An 18,036-nucleotide genomic window follows, 5' to 3' on the forward strand; every position below is an offset into this window, starting at 1 on the left:
TCTGCCAAAAAAAAAAAAGAAAAAAGGAAAGATTGCTCCGCCAGCCCTCGGGCACTCTGGTGTGAGGGCCACACTCCTGGGGCACTGTGGTACGCTCTTGCAGCTTCTGAGTAAGTCTCAATACCCGAGCCCACTTCTGCACCCTGAGGGGCACCCCTTCCCCCACAGACCCTGGTATGTGGCACATGACAGACTCTATTACACACCAATTCCTCAAAAATGTTAAAAGAGGGCTCCAACTTCCTTCTGCATGTCCTAGGGCTTGGTGGCTGTAACTGAATCTTCATGGTTTCCTTAAAAACAGGAACTGGTGGTGGAAGGAATCACTCAGGGGTGGGGGAAGTATCTGGGACTCTGCTACCCTGGGGTTTAGAGCAAGCCAGGGCCTCTGTTCCCTTGTTATGTCATGAAAGCAGGGGAGGGGTCTTCTATCATTAGACAACCGAAGGACAGACTTTTCAATCCCAAATATAGGACGATGTTTACCTTTCCCAATGTATTAAACTTCAAAAACCCATAATACTTCTTGCTCACAAGAGTTTGATTGTTTCCACCTTTATCTTCAAAATCCTTCATAACACAAAGAGGAAGGGCACAAAGGAGGGGCTTTTCTTCTTCCTGCTTTGAATGTGGACAAGCAGTTCACCGTCTAGCCACAGTCCAAACAGAACCAGTCTTGCAACATGACTGGGGCTAGATGACTCTTCTTCCAAGGGAAGCCAGAGCTCCTCAGAGTTCTAAGTCATTGAACTTAAATGCCCAAGTTCAGAGACAGGAGAAAGAGAAGGGGTAGAATTTGATTTGGAAGGCTCTCCCCTACTATTCAATTCCTCTTTTGACCACTGTGTCTCTTTCAGGAAGCAGGATTAGTCTCACTATGAGTACAGACATCCCCACCTAAAAAAGACTAACCATAAAAGAGGAGTTAATCTTCCCAACTTTTATTGGATGACTGAAGGGAGCTGTGATCATTGACTGCTTATGCTGATCTAGGGTCTGGATGAGAGGGACCCCAGGGAAAGGGCTCGTTTGGGTGGCTCCCCTGGGGCAGCGGGGGTGCCGGGTGATTGGACTTACCCCTGCCAGTTCTCGTGGAAAAGGAAGCTGGGCTTCAGGAGCGGGAAGCGAAGGAGTGCTGGCTGAAGTGCTAGCAGGGGCGGGAGGTTCTAGGGCATGCTCACCAGCTGACTCGGGGTGACCCGTGCCATGGTGGGGGGCCTCAGCCTCCCCCTGAGGCTCCTCTCCCGAATCCGACAAGTCTTTTTGCTCTGCAGAGGACTGGGAGCAAAAAAGACAATTTTCCTTCAATAAAATAAAGGCTGCACCAAGGGGCAGGGGAGGGCAGGGGTGGTAGGGCTGGAGATGGCTCCACCCTCAGGGAGGAGGGGCCAAAAAAACAAGCTCCTGGACTGCTTTGCTCAGTGGAACTGGTCCTCTCAACAGGGGCAGAGCAAAGTGAACTGTGTGACCTGGCAAGGAGGTAGGAGGTGTCCAGGAAATCCAGATCCTCATTTTCAAAACTTGGGTGGCTAGTACAGCTAACTGTGCTTATGGGCCTTGAGGAAGAAACAATTCTCTTGGTGACAAAGAAAGGAGATGATTATGCTAAAGACTCTTTAACCCCCAGGGGCTGGTCCACTTCTGCTCAGCCATGCTGACCACACCACTGGGGCCAGACCACTTCTGTGCACAAGGAGGTGGGGAGGTGGGCCTGGAAACATGGTTAGATGTGAAACTGGGAGCCTAAGGCACAGGCTTCTGGACTTCACCACCATTCTTCTGGGAGCTTTCTGATCCTCCTGCTCACACCTGAGGTGGAAGAAGTGCCTCTTGCTTCAGGGAACATAGGTGCGCAGCAGAAGCACTGCAGCAGGGCAGCTTTTGGATCAGCGGATAGGTAGGTGGTGCTCAGCTGGAGGAGGGGGCAGGGCGCATCCACAGAACTCCTTGGTCTAGGACTCTGCAGAGTTATCTGGACAAACTTGGAAAATAGCCAAGTTTGGAGAAAGCTGCTTCCAGAGGTCTCTGTTCCCAAGGTACCACCCCAGCATTCTCTGAGGTGCACCCTGGTATTCCAAACAGGCTTCCACGGGCTAAGAGCTGTGGCCACATTCCACAACTCTTCCTGAGAAGTGGGCTATAAACCTGATGTCCTGACATATGGGGCTGTAGTCCCCAAACCTTCTGTGAGGACTCTCTAATGACTAGAGGGCCACCCTGTCTCCCTGCAGACGTGGCTGTGTTTTCTTGGCATGCAGTGACTGACCTCCTCAGAAAGGGTGCTTCTTTCTTTCTTTAACTTAATTCTATTTTTTGAGATGAAGTCTCACTCTGTGGCCGAGGCTGGCCTCAAACTCCTGGGCTCAAGTGATCCTCCTACCTCAGCCTCCCAAGTAACTGGGATTACTAGTGGGTCACTATGTTGCGCCTGGTGCTACATTTAAACATGTGATCCTACAGGAGGAAATGAACTACATAAAGGAGTAAGAACTTCCCAAAGTTCTTTGGAATGCCAGACAACACATTAATGTATTCTTCTGTCTCAAGAGTCACCAAAGGGACAGTCTCTATTCAGGGAAATCCAATGACAGAGGCCTTCCCAGGCGCAAGGTGGTCAGTCCCAGCCACCAACATCTGTTGCTACTTTATGGAGAGAGATTTAACAACTTGCCAGGGAAAATTAAACCCAGAGCTCTGTGAGAAACTGCTGTCTCTAATCAGAATCACTTGAATGTCTTGAACCCCTGCTTCTGGGATCTAAGTCTTCTAATGTCCTTGGGGAGGATGTGAGGGGCAAGCAGAAAGACCCAAATGATACCAAACTTCACTGTCTACCAAAGATTCTTAAAAGGGCTGAGAAATGTCACATCACTCCCTCTCTTAGATTCAGAAATTTTTTGGAAGAAATAGGAACTTCATTCCAGCATCTTCAACTTGGGTCCTAGTGTTTTTCCTGGGCAAGGGCAGTATGCACTCAAGAGCCCAGGTAGGATTATAGTTCCCAGCATGTGTGGAAACATCAGACATCAAGACTTCACCAGCCTGAAATATGCCAAATGTGTGACAAAAAACAAAACAAAACACGAGCATGGGGTGAGCATCAAAGCAGGTCCAAACACACCGCGATAGCACTTCCAGGGTCACTGCACTTTCCAAGCAGCACTCACAACTGCCTGTGTTCTCACAACACGGGCACCCTCCTGCTAGAGGGACCGCAGAGCCCTGCAGGTTAACCAATGCTCTGGAGGGAGGGTGACTGAGAGAAGCGCTTGGACATTTCTTTGTGCCAAAAAGAAGGACCCATCTCCATTCAAGACAGTTCAGAAAAAAAGGCTTTGGTTTTATCCTAAAACACCAGCGCTTGCGAACCCCATGTTTCCTGAAGGGAGCTGTCCTGGTGGCAGAGGCACAGGGAAAAAGCCAATAAAACTCTGGGGCCACCCACTGGCCATAGTTGTTGAAGTCTGGCCCTGCAATCCAAGCACCCACCACTTAACACAAAGTAAGAGGGCCAGGCCACTTGTCCCAAGGCTAAGTCACACCCCAAGCACCCCCCAGCAAAGGCAATGCAGCACGTGGACTGGACCCACAGGTCACATAAGGGCTCTGCCACTGAACAAAAATGGAAGCAATGGGCTGGTAGCAGAGCTTCTCTCTTTCCCTTTGAAATCCTTCTTTTTCCTGATTCAGCAACACCACAGGGCACAGGGACACCCTCCTCTGGAGGAACAAGCTCTTTCCCGTGAAACCTCCTGGGTAGTTTGAGATCATTTACTAAAAGATATGTTAGTTGCTTCCACAGTTGACAATGGAACTTCTTGATCTTTGGGATCAAGCAGTAGTTAGAAAAAAAAAAAAAAAACAAGAGACATCTGAGGGGCAATTTAAAATACGAACCATATTTTGAAGTCTATGACTGTACCCATGATCTCGGGAGTGACATTGTCTCAGGTCCACAGGGGAGAATGGCCCCACTCCTTAGATACTTGTGGAAGACTTTAGGGGGAAATGGCATATGGGCACCATTTACAGCTGAGAGCTTTAGCAATGAGAAATGCCAGCAGCAAATTGAGGTGACAGATGCCTCAGCATTCAGCGCCAGTCAGCTTTACTCAGACTTCAAATGAAATTCAAAAATTTAAAAATAAAAAATGTTGAAGCAAAAAGGGGGAAAAATAGTCTGCTCAGAAAACTCCAGCAGTTCTAATGGCTGACTTCTGACTGGGCTTCAGCTGGAAGAAGGGGAACAGCTGCTGGTCATGCCAGAGGAAGGAACCCAGAAGCCAGCTCAGATTCTCATTCTTGGCAGATATGAAAGAGAACTGTGGCTGCTCCTTGCAGAGCTGCCTTGTGGTGTCCCTTGCACTAGGAAGCCAAGGAGAAGCTAAGTCAGGTATCTGGCTCACGTGTTCTGCCTAACTCTTGACAGTCCTTAAGCTGCAGAGAAAAGCAGAGTGGAAGACTGCATCCACCTGGTCCCGGCCGCTGGGCTATGGACCCTACCAACAGAACCTGGCTTCTCCTTTCAACACAGATGTTTCTTGCATGCCCTTCAGTGATCTTGCCACAGAAGTATCACAGAAGTGGGGCAATGAACTCCCAAGAGCTGGAGGGCAGTTATTTTTAGAAGCCCATTTGGAATTGGCTCTGAGTCAATATTTTGATAAGAGCACTTACACATCTCTTAAGTGACTCAAAGCCTTCCTAGCTAACCTTCCAGCTCAGGTTCAAGGCCCACCTTTTAAGGTGATTTGCACAGATCTCTGGAAGGTCATCCTTTTAAATCAGTCTTCACATTACAAAGCAGCTCAACTCCCTTAGCTGAGAAAGAGTACCAAGACAGGAACTAATGATTTTAAATTCATCTGAATGAATATTACATTTCAGTGTTTCAGATGAGCTGGTTGTCTTAAAGTCTTCATTATTAAGTCCTATTATTTGTTGGCAAACTTCTACAGAGGTCAAAAGGACACTAAATATCTAAAGATACTAGATAAAGATACTAAATATCTCTTATTTCTTTTGGTGCTAGGGATGGAACCCAGGGCATGGCATACGCCAAGCACCTACACCACCACTGGGCCACAAGCCTATGCTGAAGGACTCTGCAGCCCGGTCTGTCCACACCCTGCTGCTACGTAGCCATGGAGGTCTGCAAAGGGTATGGCATGGCCATGCTCCAGTAAAACTGTTCACAAACAGGTGCTGGTAGAGGGCCTTAGTGTGCCGACTCGTTTTAAACGGAATGCAGTCCAAGATCATTATAAAACCCCAAATCTAGAAAAGTCCTGATTTTACTGAACACTGGAAATAAATGACCTGAACATCTAAAATAGAGATCTAACACAACACATCCAGTTCCTAAGGGCTTTATTGAACATCCTGTGTCTGAAAAATTCAGCCCCTTCATATCCATTGGCCCAGCAAAGCACATGTCAGAGTCTGGGGAGAGGGAAGCATAGCTTCTGCAAACACTGCCTGATCCCGAAAGCCAACCTGTACTCAGACTCTTTGGTAACGTGAGTCACGAGCCACGGGAAAGTTTAATTCAAGAAGAGACTAACGTTACAAGCTTAACAGACATTAGCCAGGCAAACACAGGTATGTGTGTGGGTGGCGGAATAGGACAGTCACTTCCCTCCTCCCTACTACACACACACACACACACACACACACTCTCTCTCTCTCTCTCTCTCTCTCTCTCTCTCTCTCTCTCTCTCTCCACCCCCCACCTTCTGGCAGAGCACTTGAACATCACCCAGGAAAACTGGGCCACATACTGACCAAGGGAAGTAGCTGGGTTGCCAAGAGCTCCAAATCACCAGACCAGAGCAGCTCCCAACTTGGGAGCCAGTTACCCTGCAAAAGGCCTGGAAATCTACTGGAGCATTAAGTGAATGAGATTCTTAGACACTGTCATTCCCACAAGATGCAAACATACTTCAAATCTTGCCAAATTCAGTGCAGCACTGTAGGTATAAAATGCTGTAAAGACATTAAATCACAACTGCAGTCAGGTTACGGGGCCTCAGTGGTGAGGGACCACAAGAAATTGAGGTGACTAAGGGGAATCCTCACTCCAGCCGGGGAAATCACTGCCACACAGCACCAGCTGACTTTTTTTGTGTTTTTAGGTAACAGGGATTGAACTCAGGGGCACTTGACCACTGAGCCACATCCCCAGTCTTATTTTGTATTTTATTTAGAGACAGGGTCTCACTGAGTTGCTTAGCGCCTCACTTATGCTGAGGCTGGCTTTGAACTCGTGATCCTCCTGCCTCAGCATCCCAAGCAGCTGGGAATACAGGTGTGCATCACCATGCCTGCCTTTTGACACAGCTCCAATCTTCCATATTATTTGTCAAGGAAGGGCATGAACTAATGGCTCCAAGGTACACAGCAACATCTGTGACTGTGGTTTTATGACGGATCTACCGAGCACCCATCTGACCTAACATCAGTAGAGGTACTTCTAGCATTCCAGAGACACAATCCAAATTGGAAACAAGCCCACAAAGACTGGGACCAAGAGATGATGCAAGCAAACTCACAATCATTCTAAATGTATCCATGTCAAGTTGATTGGGGTTTACATAACCCCTCTAAATTCTTTGTTTCCATGATGCTGGGGATTGAACTCAGGTCCTCACACATGCTCTATCTGAGCAACACCCCTGGTCACCTGCTACCATCTCTACACCTCCCTCCTTCTTCCCATTTTTCTCCCCCCCCTTCCTTCTTTCCACAGAAACCCTACCCCCCACCCCAAACTTCAGCCCAGGCTCTCTGTTTCTTCTGCCCCCCACTATGTTTCTCTGCTGCTGCTTTCCAAATGTACAGTGATGTTTCTAAAACAAACCAGTAGGCATTATGCAGACATTGCTAACACTGCTTTACAAAGGCCACTGGTAACTTAAAGCCACCCTTTCAGCTCAAGGCAAAGGCTTAAAGGCTGTGCTTAGGTCTTTCTATCAGTGGGTAGCAGCAGCTGTGGCCATGTGTCCTGGATAATACGCACTTTGGCAGAGATCAAATTAGAGAAATGGTGTGAAGAGAGAACATACCGGGCCCCTTACCTTTTGTCCTTTATCCTTCTGAAACACAAAGACGGGCGGAGCAATGGCAGGCTTTTCTGCAAAGAGAAAGATTGGTTTTTTTCCCCCCAACACTATATTCACACAGTAAACAAAGCTACACCTTTTTGTAATAAGTTTAAAAATATATATGCATGTATATACATATATATATATATGAAACTCCACTAACACCAAACTGCTCTAGAATAGCTTCTTCACCAGGACACTTGGGTGTGAGGGTGTGTTCTGCTGGTGAAATCCAAACCTTATGAGATGATTTGTGCCCCTTTCTATGTGCATATTATGTGATAAACAAAATGCTTTCATGACTCCCTGAGGACAGGCATGAGCATGACAGTGGGGGGGCACCGGACTGCTACTCTCTAGCCCCATCAAAGGCACCTTGCAGGAAGGCCACTCAGGGTGCAAGCTCTTTATTGGGGACCTTCTGAATTCCAAAGGCTGGAGGCCAATTTAGCGCCCCCCCCCACCTTTTAAATCTGCAACCCCAAAAGGAGACCCACCTGCAGCCTCTAGAGCAAGGCTGCTGCTCTTTGGAGAGCTTGTATGGCCCAACACAACACTGGGTGGGATTTCCATGTGAGCACTCATTAAAAAGGAAGGCTCTGTGGGGTTGCCAAACAGCTTTTGCTGCAAGAGAAAATGCTGTGGGATGCTCTTCCTGAGGGGACAAGAGCAATGCAGCCTATGATTCCCACCACTTGTCACCTATCAAGGCCTGCAGTCCTTTGCCACTTGGCCCTGACATAGGTGGCAGCTTGGGAAGCCCCTGCTGTCCACTCTGGGACATGCTCATGAGGACTTCCTTGAACCCCAGGCTTCGGGCCTGGATGCACTCCCAATACTCCTGCAGGGTGCAGCAAGAGAAGCTGTTAATCTGGTGCCCACGTGCTGCATGCTGTGCCCTGTTGCCTCTATAGCAAGCAGAATTTGGGCATAGCCCTGTTCCTTGGCACCCCACTGTGGGGAGCCAGATGCCAACCCTGGAAGTGTGCACAGGCACTGTGTTACCATATTGAGGGTGCTCTGCGTGGCGAACTAGTGATGGGAAAAGGCCCCTAAGAGGGAGCTGTGCAGGAGTCTCAAAAAGTGCTGACTAGAGACAGTGGCAACTCAGAGGTGCAGCTTTTAGGGTGACGAGAGTAGGGAGGGGGTAGTGTGGCTCTGCTCTGGACATAAGGTGGTGTTGTAAAGGGTCTGGGGAAACATGTTGGGATTGAGAGGAAAGTCTGGAAAGGGTGACGTGGGCAGTGAATGCAATTGCTGAGGGGAAACACAGGCCTGGGAGCAGGTTTTAGGAGAAAAAGGGGTAAGCTGGTGGATGGCAGGGGTGCAAAGGGCTATCCAACCAGGTTTTTACATTTCCCTAAGCTAAATCTCCCTGTACAACCCGAATGAATGAACAATCAAATGAATGTGTCTCTGCCAGACAATAAAAGATGCCAAATGAATGCTGGAAGGACTCGGGCAATGCAGCAGTTGATCCATACTGTGTCTGCTGCCAGGGAGCCTGGAGACCTTCTGGCACTTCCCCTGGACCCCACAGGATCAGAACCAGGGCAGGAGGTCCGGACTACACCTCCACTTCTGCATTTGACTCCTCGGTTCCTAGATGTACAGGGAAGAACCAGGATTTCAGCCAGCTTAGCATCCCCTCAACCTCATTTTCTTTAGGGAAGAACCCCTGCCCCACCTCAACTTCAGCCCAGGCTCTAGGCCTGACAAAGACAGCACAGCATGCCCTGGCCCAGCGGACATTGGCATGTGGAATACAGCCAGGTCTATCTGCTTGAGCTACTGAGGAAGAGGTGCTTTTTCTCATGGGGCTGCTAAACTGGTAGTACGTGAGCCTGGGGTTGCCACAGGTACACAGGGCCAACCTTCAGGGAAACAGAGACAGAGTAGGGGGAAGGCTAAATCCCAGCATTACTGGTGGAAGCCCTGTGTTTGGAACTTCCCAATGCTAACCCTCTCCCCAGACATTTCAGTCAAGCCAATCAATGTTGGCTTTTGCTGCAGTGGCTTTGAGCTAGACCTCTACCCCTGGTCACCAAGACTGCAGTCTAAGAGGGCCATTGCAGACTTAATTAAACACCTGGTGCATTTGGGCACCCTGTGGAAGAAACCCTGGGCAAGTCTCAAAGCCAAGCTGAAATTTTTTTTTCTTTTGTAGCAAGTTTCGCCACCTGACCCATTATATACTTAAAAGGTCGATGGTCTGTCTCCCCTCTGCAATATAAACTATGAGGTCAAAGACTATGCACGAGTAAGGAGGGCACAGAAATTGAACACGAGGCAAAAACACCAGTGCCAGGCTAGGAAGGAAGAGGTGGAATGCACAGATAATTCTTTGGGCACTGGTGATGAGGACTGTGTCAGCACAAAGGAAGCTGCAGGCACAAAGGAAGCTGCAGCCATGTGGGCAACTACAGGAGGCCTGAGCTGCTGCAGTGCAAGGACCCTGCTCAGAGCTACCTGGACCATGCGGCAGGGTCAGTGGGGGTGAGATGGGCAAGGGATACTCTGCACTCCATCTCACAGGATGCTCAGCTGCGGAGAGTGGGAAGCTACAGAAGAGGGTGTGAGGGTAGAGTTCTGAAAACAGCCAGCCAGGTGATTCAATCAGGTTCTCCCTAATTGACACCTGGTCCTGCTCCTGTGACCCATTTCAAGCACCACTCAGACCTCCTTTTTTTTCTCTGCCTCTATTCTCACCCATCTCCGGCCTCCACAGAGCAGCCAGAATCACTGGTGTAAAATACACACTTAAAACCGCAATGCCCTGCCACTAACAAGGGTCTGAGCTCCTTCAGACAGGCAGGCCCTGCCACCGCCCCCACCTTCCATGTGACTATGGTTGTGGCACTGAAGAGTCTACATGTCCCATTCTATGGTGTGCTTCTGAACTTCTGTATAGTTTCATCTCTCTGCTGGGAACACACAATTCACCTTCTTTTCTGCAGCCAACACTGTCTCCTGGACAGACTTTGGCCTCTGTCAGGAAACTCCTGGATGCCCTCCTGAGCACATCCCTAGCTTGTATCAGACCACAAGTCACTCCAAGTTACCTACCAGGGAAGATGAGAGACCACAGCCTCTGAAGAACTCTTTCTCCCAACATATGAACCAACGCACACCACCTAGAAATCATCCCCTTCAGTTCCACACACAAAACTAGCAGCTATGTAATCACATAAATATTTATCAAGCCCTTATTCTGTGCACAGCACCAAGGGAAAATGGAGAACAGGAAGCTGAGGGTGAAATGTGATTAGAAAGGAAGGGGTATGTCTGCACCTGAGCTCCTGGCTGGACTGATCTGCTTGCTGGCATCTACCCCTGGGCTGGAAGCACTAGGGCAGGGGCCTCTCTGCTTTCTTCCCCTCTGTGCTTCAGTGCCACACACAGAGCCTCACACAACAGCACTTGACAGGCAGCTGCAGACTGAATGGAATACTACCCTCCCCAAAGACTGGACCCTGGTGAGTCGAGAGGAGGTCCTCCAGAAGGAGAAACAATGGGCTACATCAACAGTAGGTGACAGCTGCCCACCTGGCCCACAGGACCCCTTGTGGACAGTAGGTCTGGCATTCAAGACTAACCCAACCACTATACTAACTAAACCGCAGACACGAACCTCAGTCACACTGCAACCCAAACACCAAGCATCAGAGTCACACACACTACATTTCCACTCAGCTTGGGTGGGGGGTGGGGATTCTGAGGAGGAAAGGCCATACTCAGCACGGGAGCACACTGCTCTATCCAGGCTTGAAAGTGGCACTTGTGCTACCTGAGCCCACATCTGGGGACAATCAGAAAGGGACAGAAGGCAGTGAGGCTTCTATAACCTGCTCTGATCCCCACCCAGCTTTTCCTTCACAGTGAAGGGAAAACCACCACTGTAGATGGCTAGAGACCCAGGCCACCACAAATCCCTCATGTATTAAAAAGTATTAATCACATGTAGAATGTTCCACTCAGGTTCTGTTAATCAAGTGTTCTGAGCTTTTTTGGGGGGTGGGGGAGCGCGGAGGCAGGGGTCCTATGAAATGCTTTCTGATCAAATTCATTTATGAAAAAGCAGCAGCAAGCCTGGAGATTGGCTCAAGACATCAGCATTTTAAAAGTCAGGAAGATCAACAGAACTGAACCCCTTTGTTTCTGTTTTTGGGGAGATAGGGTACTGGTGATTGAACCCAGGGACATTTTACCACTGAGCTGCATCTCAGGTCTTTTTGTTTTGTTTTGAGATGGGGCTCCTTAAGTTGCTGAGGCTGGCCCCTGACTTGGCATCCTCCTGCCTCAGCCTCCTGAGTTGCTGGGATTATATAGGTGTGAGTCACTGTGCCTGGCAGGAATCACAGTGGATGAAATCCTCCCCAAGAATTTGATCATGGACCACCCATGATGAGGCCTGAGCACAACACACACCAAGTCAACTCTGTTGTATGCAAGGTGATGGAGTTCTGAGCCTTTCACATCGAACAATACCCCGACTCTGGATGGGTGGGCTCTACCATTTTGTATGTGAGGCGCTCCCTCCCACCACAGGCTTCCTCTCTGACTTCACCAGTGCTTTCCAGGGTGCTGCATGTCAAGGCCCAGAAGGTTCCACCTCAACTTAATCCCCATCCCACACCTTCATTCCATGAAAGGAGAGAGTAAGAAGCTGACCTGTACCCAAAATAGTAGTGGGGTGGAAGACTGCTTCCCAGCTTTCTAGGGTGCAGTGCAGGCATCTCAGAATTCTGTCTTTAGATTTCTTCCCATCTCTGCCACATTATGCACAGCAAAGATATCCTCCAACAGATGTTTCATGCATATGGCTAGCATTCGCTGAGCACTACACCATGTGCCAGGTTTACCTGTATCAACTCACTGCATCGTCACAAACCCTTCTTCTTTGTCAGGAAAGGGGAGGATGGGTACTTGTACCCATTTATGGGTCAGGTCCATAAATCAGGTGGGCCCCACTCTGAACCCCAGGCATCACACCATACCACCATCCAGGCACCACAGGTGCAGAAGGGAGGGGATGAGACTCACCCCACTTGCTTCCTCCCACCTTTCCTGTGCAGGAGGCTGCAGAGCTGTGAAACAGACACTCTTTTCTTTTGAGGAGTGACATCAGGAATAAAGCAGCTGTCAGCTAACATTCTCGATAAACACCTATACAAGAGCACAAACTAAACTAGGGGGTGGGTGATGAGTTCTGGGGTCATAGTGAGGCTGGTTCTACCTGTCACGTGACTGCCCACCTCCAAGAACACTGCAATTACGCCAACGGAAGATCCTGTGGAGACTGAAATTCTATAAGACTGTCAAGAAAAGAATTAGACACATTCTAAGGTGCACACTCAAGGGTGCAATAAGTTACACTCTGTCTTGTCTGTCAAGGGTTTAGTCATGGAATGCTTTGCACAACACATTCAGGATCTACTCTGACAAAACACACTCTACCTCCTCCCACATAAACTAACTTTCTTTTTTTTCTTAGTTGTAGTTGGACACAATACCCTTATTTTTATTTTTATGTGGTGCTGAGGATCGAACCTAGCGCCTCACACGTGCTAGGCGAGTGCTCTATCGCTGAGCCACAACCTCTGCCCCTAAACTAACTTTCTTCTTTGCTTTGGAGGGAATAATGCACGTATGTGGTGCCCACAACAGACCTGCCCCCCAAAATGCACCCCCTGCTTATGGCTGTCTCTAATCCGCCATGGAGGATCTCCTATGAAAATGACACACAGAAGGAAACTGCAGACCCAGGAAAACACAGGCAAAGCGAATCTGCAAAACCTCTGCCTTTTCTGTTTATTCCCCCCTAACTAGTGTTTCCTATACCTGCCAGGAAATGGTCCCTGGCTGGATAGCCACTTAGAATCCTAGACCAAAATGTCAATGATGTATTTATATAAAATTAGCTTTAATCCTCGGCTGATGTATCTTAATCTTTTTATCTGTGAAAAAAAATGTGGAAAACATTTCACCAACAACAGTCTATGAGTACATTGCTACTGCTTTAATCTGGTGACACCCACCATTTCAACCTCCTAGTCACTGATTTTCTCAGGAATTATTATAAACAATTCTGTGCTGCAACATGAAGACAAACCTGTCCCTGACATCAGCTCTATTCTCCAGCTAATTCTTCAGTGAAGAATGGAACTGACCTCAAACATACTGTTGCTAGGTGATGTCTCTCCAAGTCTTGGTGTTTAAGTGCTCAGCACTCACTGGCCTCACTTGTGGAGGGCAGGGTGGGGGACAAGCAACTCACTTCTTCTTTTTCGTGCTGGGGATTGAACCCAGGGCCTTGTGCATGCGAGGCAAGCACTCTACCAGCTGAGCTATAGCCCCAGCCCAACTCACTTCTTTTTGTATTTCCCCTCCTGCAACTCTCAACTGGTCTTATGGAGGCACAGCATTTAGAGGTGTTATGCACTTCTTTCTGTTATGCTGTTCATCTTGATGCTACTTTCACCTACTAAAATCCAAGCTGATCTCCAACAGTCTCATCTTACCGTCGGACCCCTAAATCTCCAAAGATGGCAGGAACAAGAAGTTACTCATGTTTGTTCAATGACCTTCACCAGACAGCAGACGGGTGCTTTATACATCTACTCTCAAGGAACCTCACCAAACTGCCGTGATGATAATTATTAGTTAACTGATTTGTGAATCGTGAAACTAGCCTGATAAGCCTGAAAGGCCTTGGACAAATGGGTGCCTTGCTGGAAGTCATAGAGTTGGCAAATGACAGAGGAAGGACTAGACCCTGATCTGCCTGATTTCCAAGCTGGGCGCCCTGCCCCGCCATCTCATGAGGGCCAAGCCACATTCTGCGGCATTTATCTTTGTACTCTCTGGCCCTGCAGCTAAACCCTCCTACAACCTCCATTCCTGCCCCATGTGGCACTTGTAGCCTGGGCACCTATGTGCCTTGGGTCCAACAAAAACTCCATAAACTTATCAAACAGGTAAATCATATAAATGTCAGCAGCTTTGCCTAAAACTGTAGGAGAAATTCACTGATGCAGCTCTGATGGCACTTTTCTGTCCTGCCACTAGGTGGTATGTCACGGACACAGCCAAGGTGAAGTGAAAGTAGATGAAGGTTTGGGGGAAAGTTCCAGCAAAGAATGGAAATCCCCACTATAAAGGGCTTGGAAGGAAATATCCAAGGACTGCAGAACTTGTGCTGAAGCAACTGACCAAAATTGGTGACACTTGGTTGGGCGTGGTAATCCCGGGGACCCGAGAACCTAAGTGCATAACACCTCAGAAGAATTTTAAGTTCAAGGCCAGCCTGGGCAATTTAGGGAGACTCTTATCTCAAAATAAAAAATAAAAAGGGCCGGGATGTAGCTCAGTAGTAGAATATTTGCGTAGCAAGCATGAGACCCTGGCCTCAATCCTGAGCACTGCAAAAACAAAAAACAAACACTGGTGACACTTGGAGTGTGGGCTATGTATGTGTGTTTAAACCTGTCTCAACCACTTGTGGTGAGGATTCTGGCCAAGTTACCTGACCTTCCTGTACCACGTTCTTGATTGGAAAACAGAGCGGGTGGCTTTACCCTGAGGAAAGGTTGAATAAAATGATGCATTTACAAGGCCGGGAGAAGAGGCTGGCACACTATCTGATCCCATATCTGAACTGGTATTTAGTATTATAAGCTTACTCAGAAGATGGAGTAAACAACACGCCAAGGACACCTTGAAGTATGAGTCTTGTACCCAAGGCCAAATGCCAGTCCCTCAAGTCACCAGCAATGATAAATGCCTCATGGTTTGGCCTTTTTCAGGGGACGAACGTATAGACTGGGTTCAGGAGCTGCCTGGACACTCAGGACACTTAGCGAAAGTGTTCAGTCACTCAGAATCCCCAATCTCTTCTGAGTCAGGTGGAAACACTGAGGTGATCTGAGGAAAGGCCAGAAAGTCAGGACCCCAGCTCTGGCAGGGTTTCTTGAGCCAGTGTCTGCTCTGTTCCAGGCCCTGAGATTGGCCCTGGAGACAGGGATGAAAAGGCAGATAAGGCCTCAGCTCTTTAGCAGGGAGTCAGAAAACAAGTACCCAGTTGCATGCAGAGATTACTGGGTAACTGTGGATAAGTGGTATAGAAAGCAGCAGGAGGTGAGGAGATCAAAGGCCGGAATGACTCTCTGAGGGGTCACTTGAGCCTCAGACATGTAAGGCCAAGAAGGGACAGCCAGGTGAAAGAAGGCAGAGGATACTGAGCAGAAGGAATCCCAAATATATTCCTGAAGACAGAATGGGCTCACAGAGGTCTGTGTAGGGCAGATGGCAAAGGCTAGGTAAGGCCCAGAGAGAGCTCGGCCCCACAGGCCTTGGAGAGGAATCTGGATTGTGTAAAGGGAGCCAGTGGACGGGGTCCAAGCAGGGAGCAGCATGATCTGCTTTATACATTTTAAAATGCACCCCTGGCAATGGTCCCTTCTCTCCATTTTTATGTTAGAATAACTACAATACAGATTCAGCATCCCTTATGATTGGCACCAGAAGAGTTTTGGATTTTAGAATATTTGCATATACATAAGGTATTATGGGAACAGGACCCAAATCTAAACCCAAAATTTATATCCCATATATACCTTGCAACATATAGCCTGAAGGCAATTTTATACACTATTTTGATAACTTTTTTTGTGCTGGAGATTGAACCCAGGAGTTACTTAACACTGAGTCACATCCCCAGCTCTTTTTTAAAATTTTATTTTGAGACAGGGTCTCACTTAGGGCTTAGCTTAGTTGCTGAGGCTGGCTTTGAACTTGTGATCATCCTTCCTCAGCCTCCTAACTCACTGGGATTACAGGTATGTGCTAATGCACCTGGCCCAATTTTAAAATAATTTTCTACATAAAACCAAAGTTTCAGGACACCACAAGCAGAAGATTTCACGTTGTATCAGTACTCAAAAATTTTTTAATTTTGGAGCATTCCAGATTTTGGACTTTTTGGATACTGATGCTCACACTGGGAACACTGAGAGGACCTTGTCTTTGTGAGATGGAAGCAGATGTGAGGAACTAGAGAGAATTTGAGTCACTGAGTCTAGCAGTGGAGATGATACGGTGACCCATAGTAGTCTGGTGGCCTTAGAAAGAGCGAAGTGGATTCAGTTTGGATATCTGAGACAGACCATGCTTTAGTGCTTCAGCTGGGGTTGGAATGAGATGGCCATAACCAGCCTGTGAGCGCTTCTTGCTCCCTCAGGGGCATATGCCCTCAGCTAAAATAACTGTCATTGCTCTGATGAAAAGATGATGATGACTCAGACCCAGTCCCTGGACTCTTCATGTCCCTAGCGACCACGACCATCAATGCTACAAGATAGCCCTTCTTCTCTGAGTGGAAGCTGGTCCATTTTCTCACCCTCACCTGCTGAGAGCCAAACTCTCAAAGGACTGTTTTCCCCTCTTGCACTCTGCTCTTACAGAAGCAATGCAAGAATTAATTCTGGGCAAACAAATCCCCAAGATTCTGTGTGGTAGAACTGCAGGCGCTAAACTCAGCAGAAATTTTAAAACTACTGAAAAGGCAAGGCTTGTCTTCTGAACATGTGCACGGAGTAACTACTATTATATCTAAAAGTTCCTATTTTTCTTTGAGCATTGTACTAGTGCTCAAATGCCACAACCTGCATGGGTCAGTTTTTGGGAGGAGAACACGTGCCCACAGGACTGATCCAGTGGAATGGATGAGTAGGGGATTCCTACACTCACTGATTAGAGATGGACATGCTAGTCTCAGAGGCCCTTCCTGCTTACATGGCCTCAGCCTTCAGTCCCTGTAAACTCAGAGCATCTCTGGCATTCTATCAGGTCCCCACCTGGGACCTGAGACAGTGCTAAAGGACAAGAAAAATACTGTCCCTCTTTAATAGGAAGAGGCAACTCCTGATGCCTACTTGGCTGCCAAAAGGTCATAAAGGAAAAGAAGGCTGGGAGAAGCGGCCCTATACTCTTAATTAGCAGATAATTCATTCCTAGGTAGCTCTGTTTAATCCCACAACCCAGCAGTTCTCATCCAGGAGTAACTCTGCTCCCCTGGGGACATGGCCAATGTTTAAGGACATTTTTAGTTATGGCAATAGCAGATTAGGAGTCTGGTAATGGCACCTACAGACGCAGTAGATGGAGAAAGGGAGACTGATCAATATCCTCTGATGCAGAGAACAGTCCCCTAACACTAAGAATGATCCAACTCAATGTCAAGTGTGTTGAAGTACAGAAATCTTGCATTAATTGTTTTTGGGGAAAAGTGAGTTGGATTTCTACCCATACTAGACACTAGAATCAACTTCCAATAAGACAGACAGTATAAAGCAGGGGGATCTCAGCTTCTGGGATTGGCCTCCTCTCTCTCTTCCTACTCAGGGTATGGATTTAAATGTGTACAGCATCCTAGGACCTCAGTAGGGTAGATGATGATGCAATATGATCTCTTAGGTGCCAATGGACTCCCTAGTCCAGGAGTCCTCAGTTAGATTCTGTCCAGACACCTAGCAATATCTGGAGACATTTTTTTCCTTGTCATGCCTGGAGGTGGAGGGAGGACACTAGCACCATATGAATAGAGGCCACTGATGATGTAAATGTCCCACAATGCAAAGGATGGCTCCTACCAGCCCCATATCAGAGAATCTGCTCCAACTCAAAAAAACCCCCCTACTTTCGCTCTACCCACACACCCAATTAGAATCAAAGTTAGCAGAGTCAGACACATTCCTAATACCAACACAGTCTTTCAACAATCTCAGACTTGCTTATTATCATTCCTATTTTACAGATGCAGGAACTGAGTTCAAATAACTTACCCAATGTCCTGGGGCAAGTAAGTGGCTCAAGTAAGACACAAACCAAGGACAGTCAATTCAAGCGCTTCCAACTGTGCCACAAGTGGTCAATG

At 47.9% G+C, this 18,036-nt stretch overlaps 1 protein-coding gene across 24 annotated transcripts in view; it reads right to left on the minus strand.

Annotated features, from left to right (window-relative positions):
* Ranbp3 (RAN binding protein 3) overlaps window positions 1–18,036 on the minus strand; it is a 55,570-nt gene that overhangs the window by 30,571 nt on the left and 6,963 nt on the right. For 10 of the 24 annotated variants that reach the window (XM_078034358.1, XM_078034402.1, XM_078034333.1 and 7 more), the window contains exon 2: window positions 7,077–7,132. The exons of 3 other annotated variants lie outside the window; for them this stretch is intronic. In XM_078034358.1, the coding sequence (XP_077890484.1) occupies window positions 7,077–7,132 (56 nt within the window). Of the gene's footprint in view, window positions 1–1,077; window positions 1,279–7,076; window positions 7,133–18,036 lie in introns of all 24 variants that reach the window. 11 more of the 24 variants (XM_078034412.1, XM_078034389.1, XM_078034362.1 and 8 more) reach the window with 4 other exon arrangements.

Source organism: Ictidomys tridecemlineatus, chromosome 2 (genome assembly GCF_052094955.1).
Source record: "Ictidomys tridecemlineatus isolate mIctTri1 chromosome 2, mIctTri1.hap1, whole genome shotgun sequence".
Lineage (NCBI taxonomy): Eukaryota > Metazoa > Chordata > Mammalia > Rodentia > Sciuridae > Ictidomys > Ictidomys tridecemlineatus.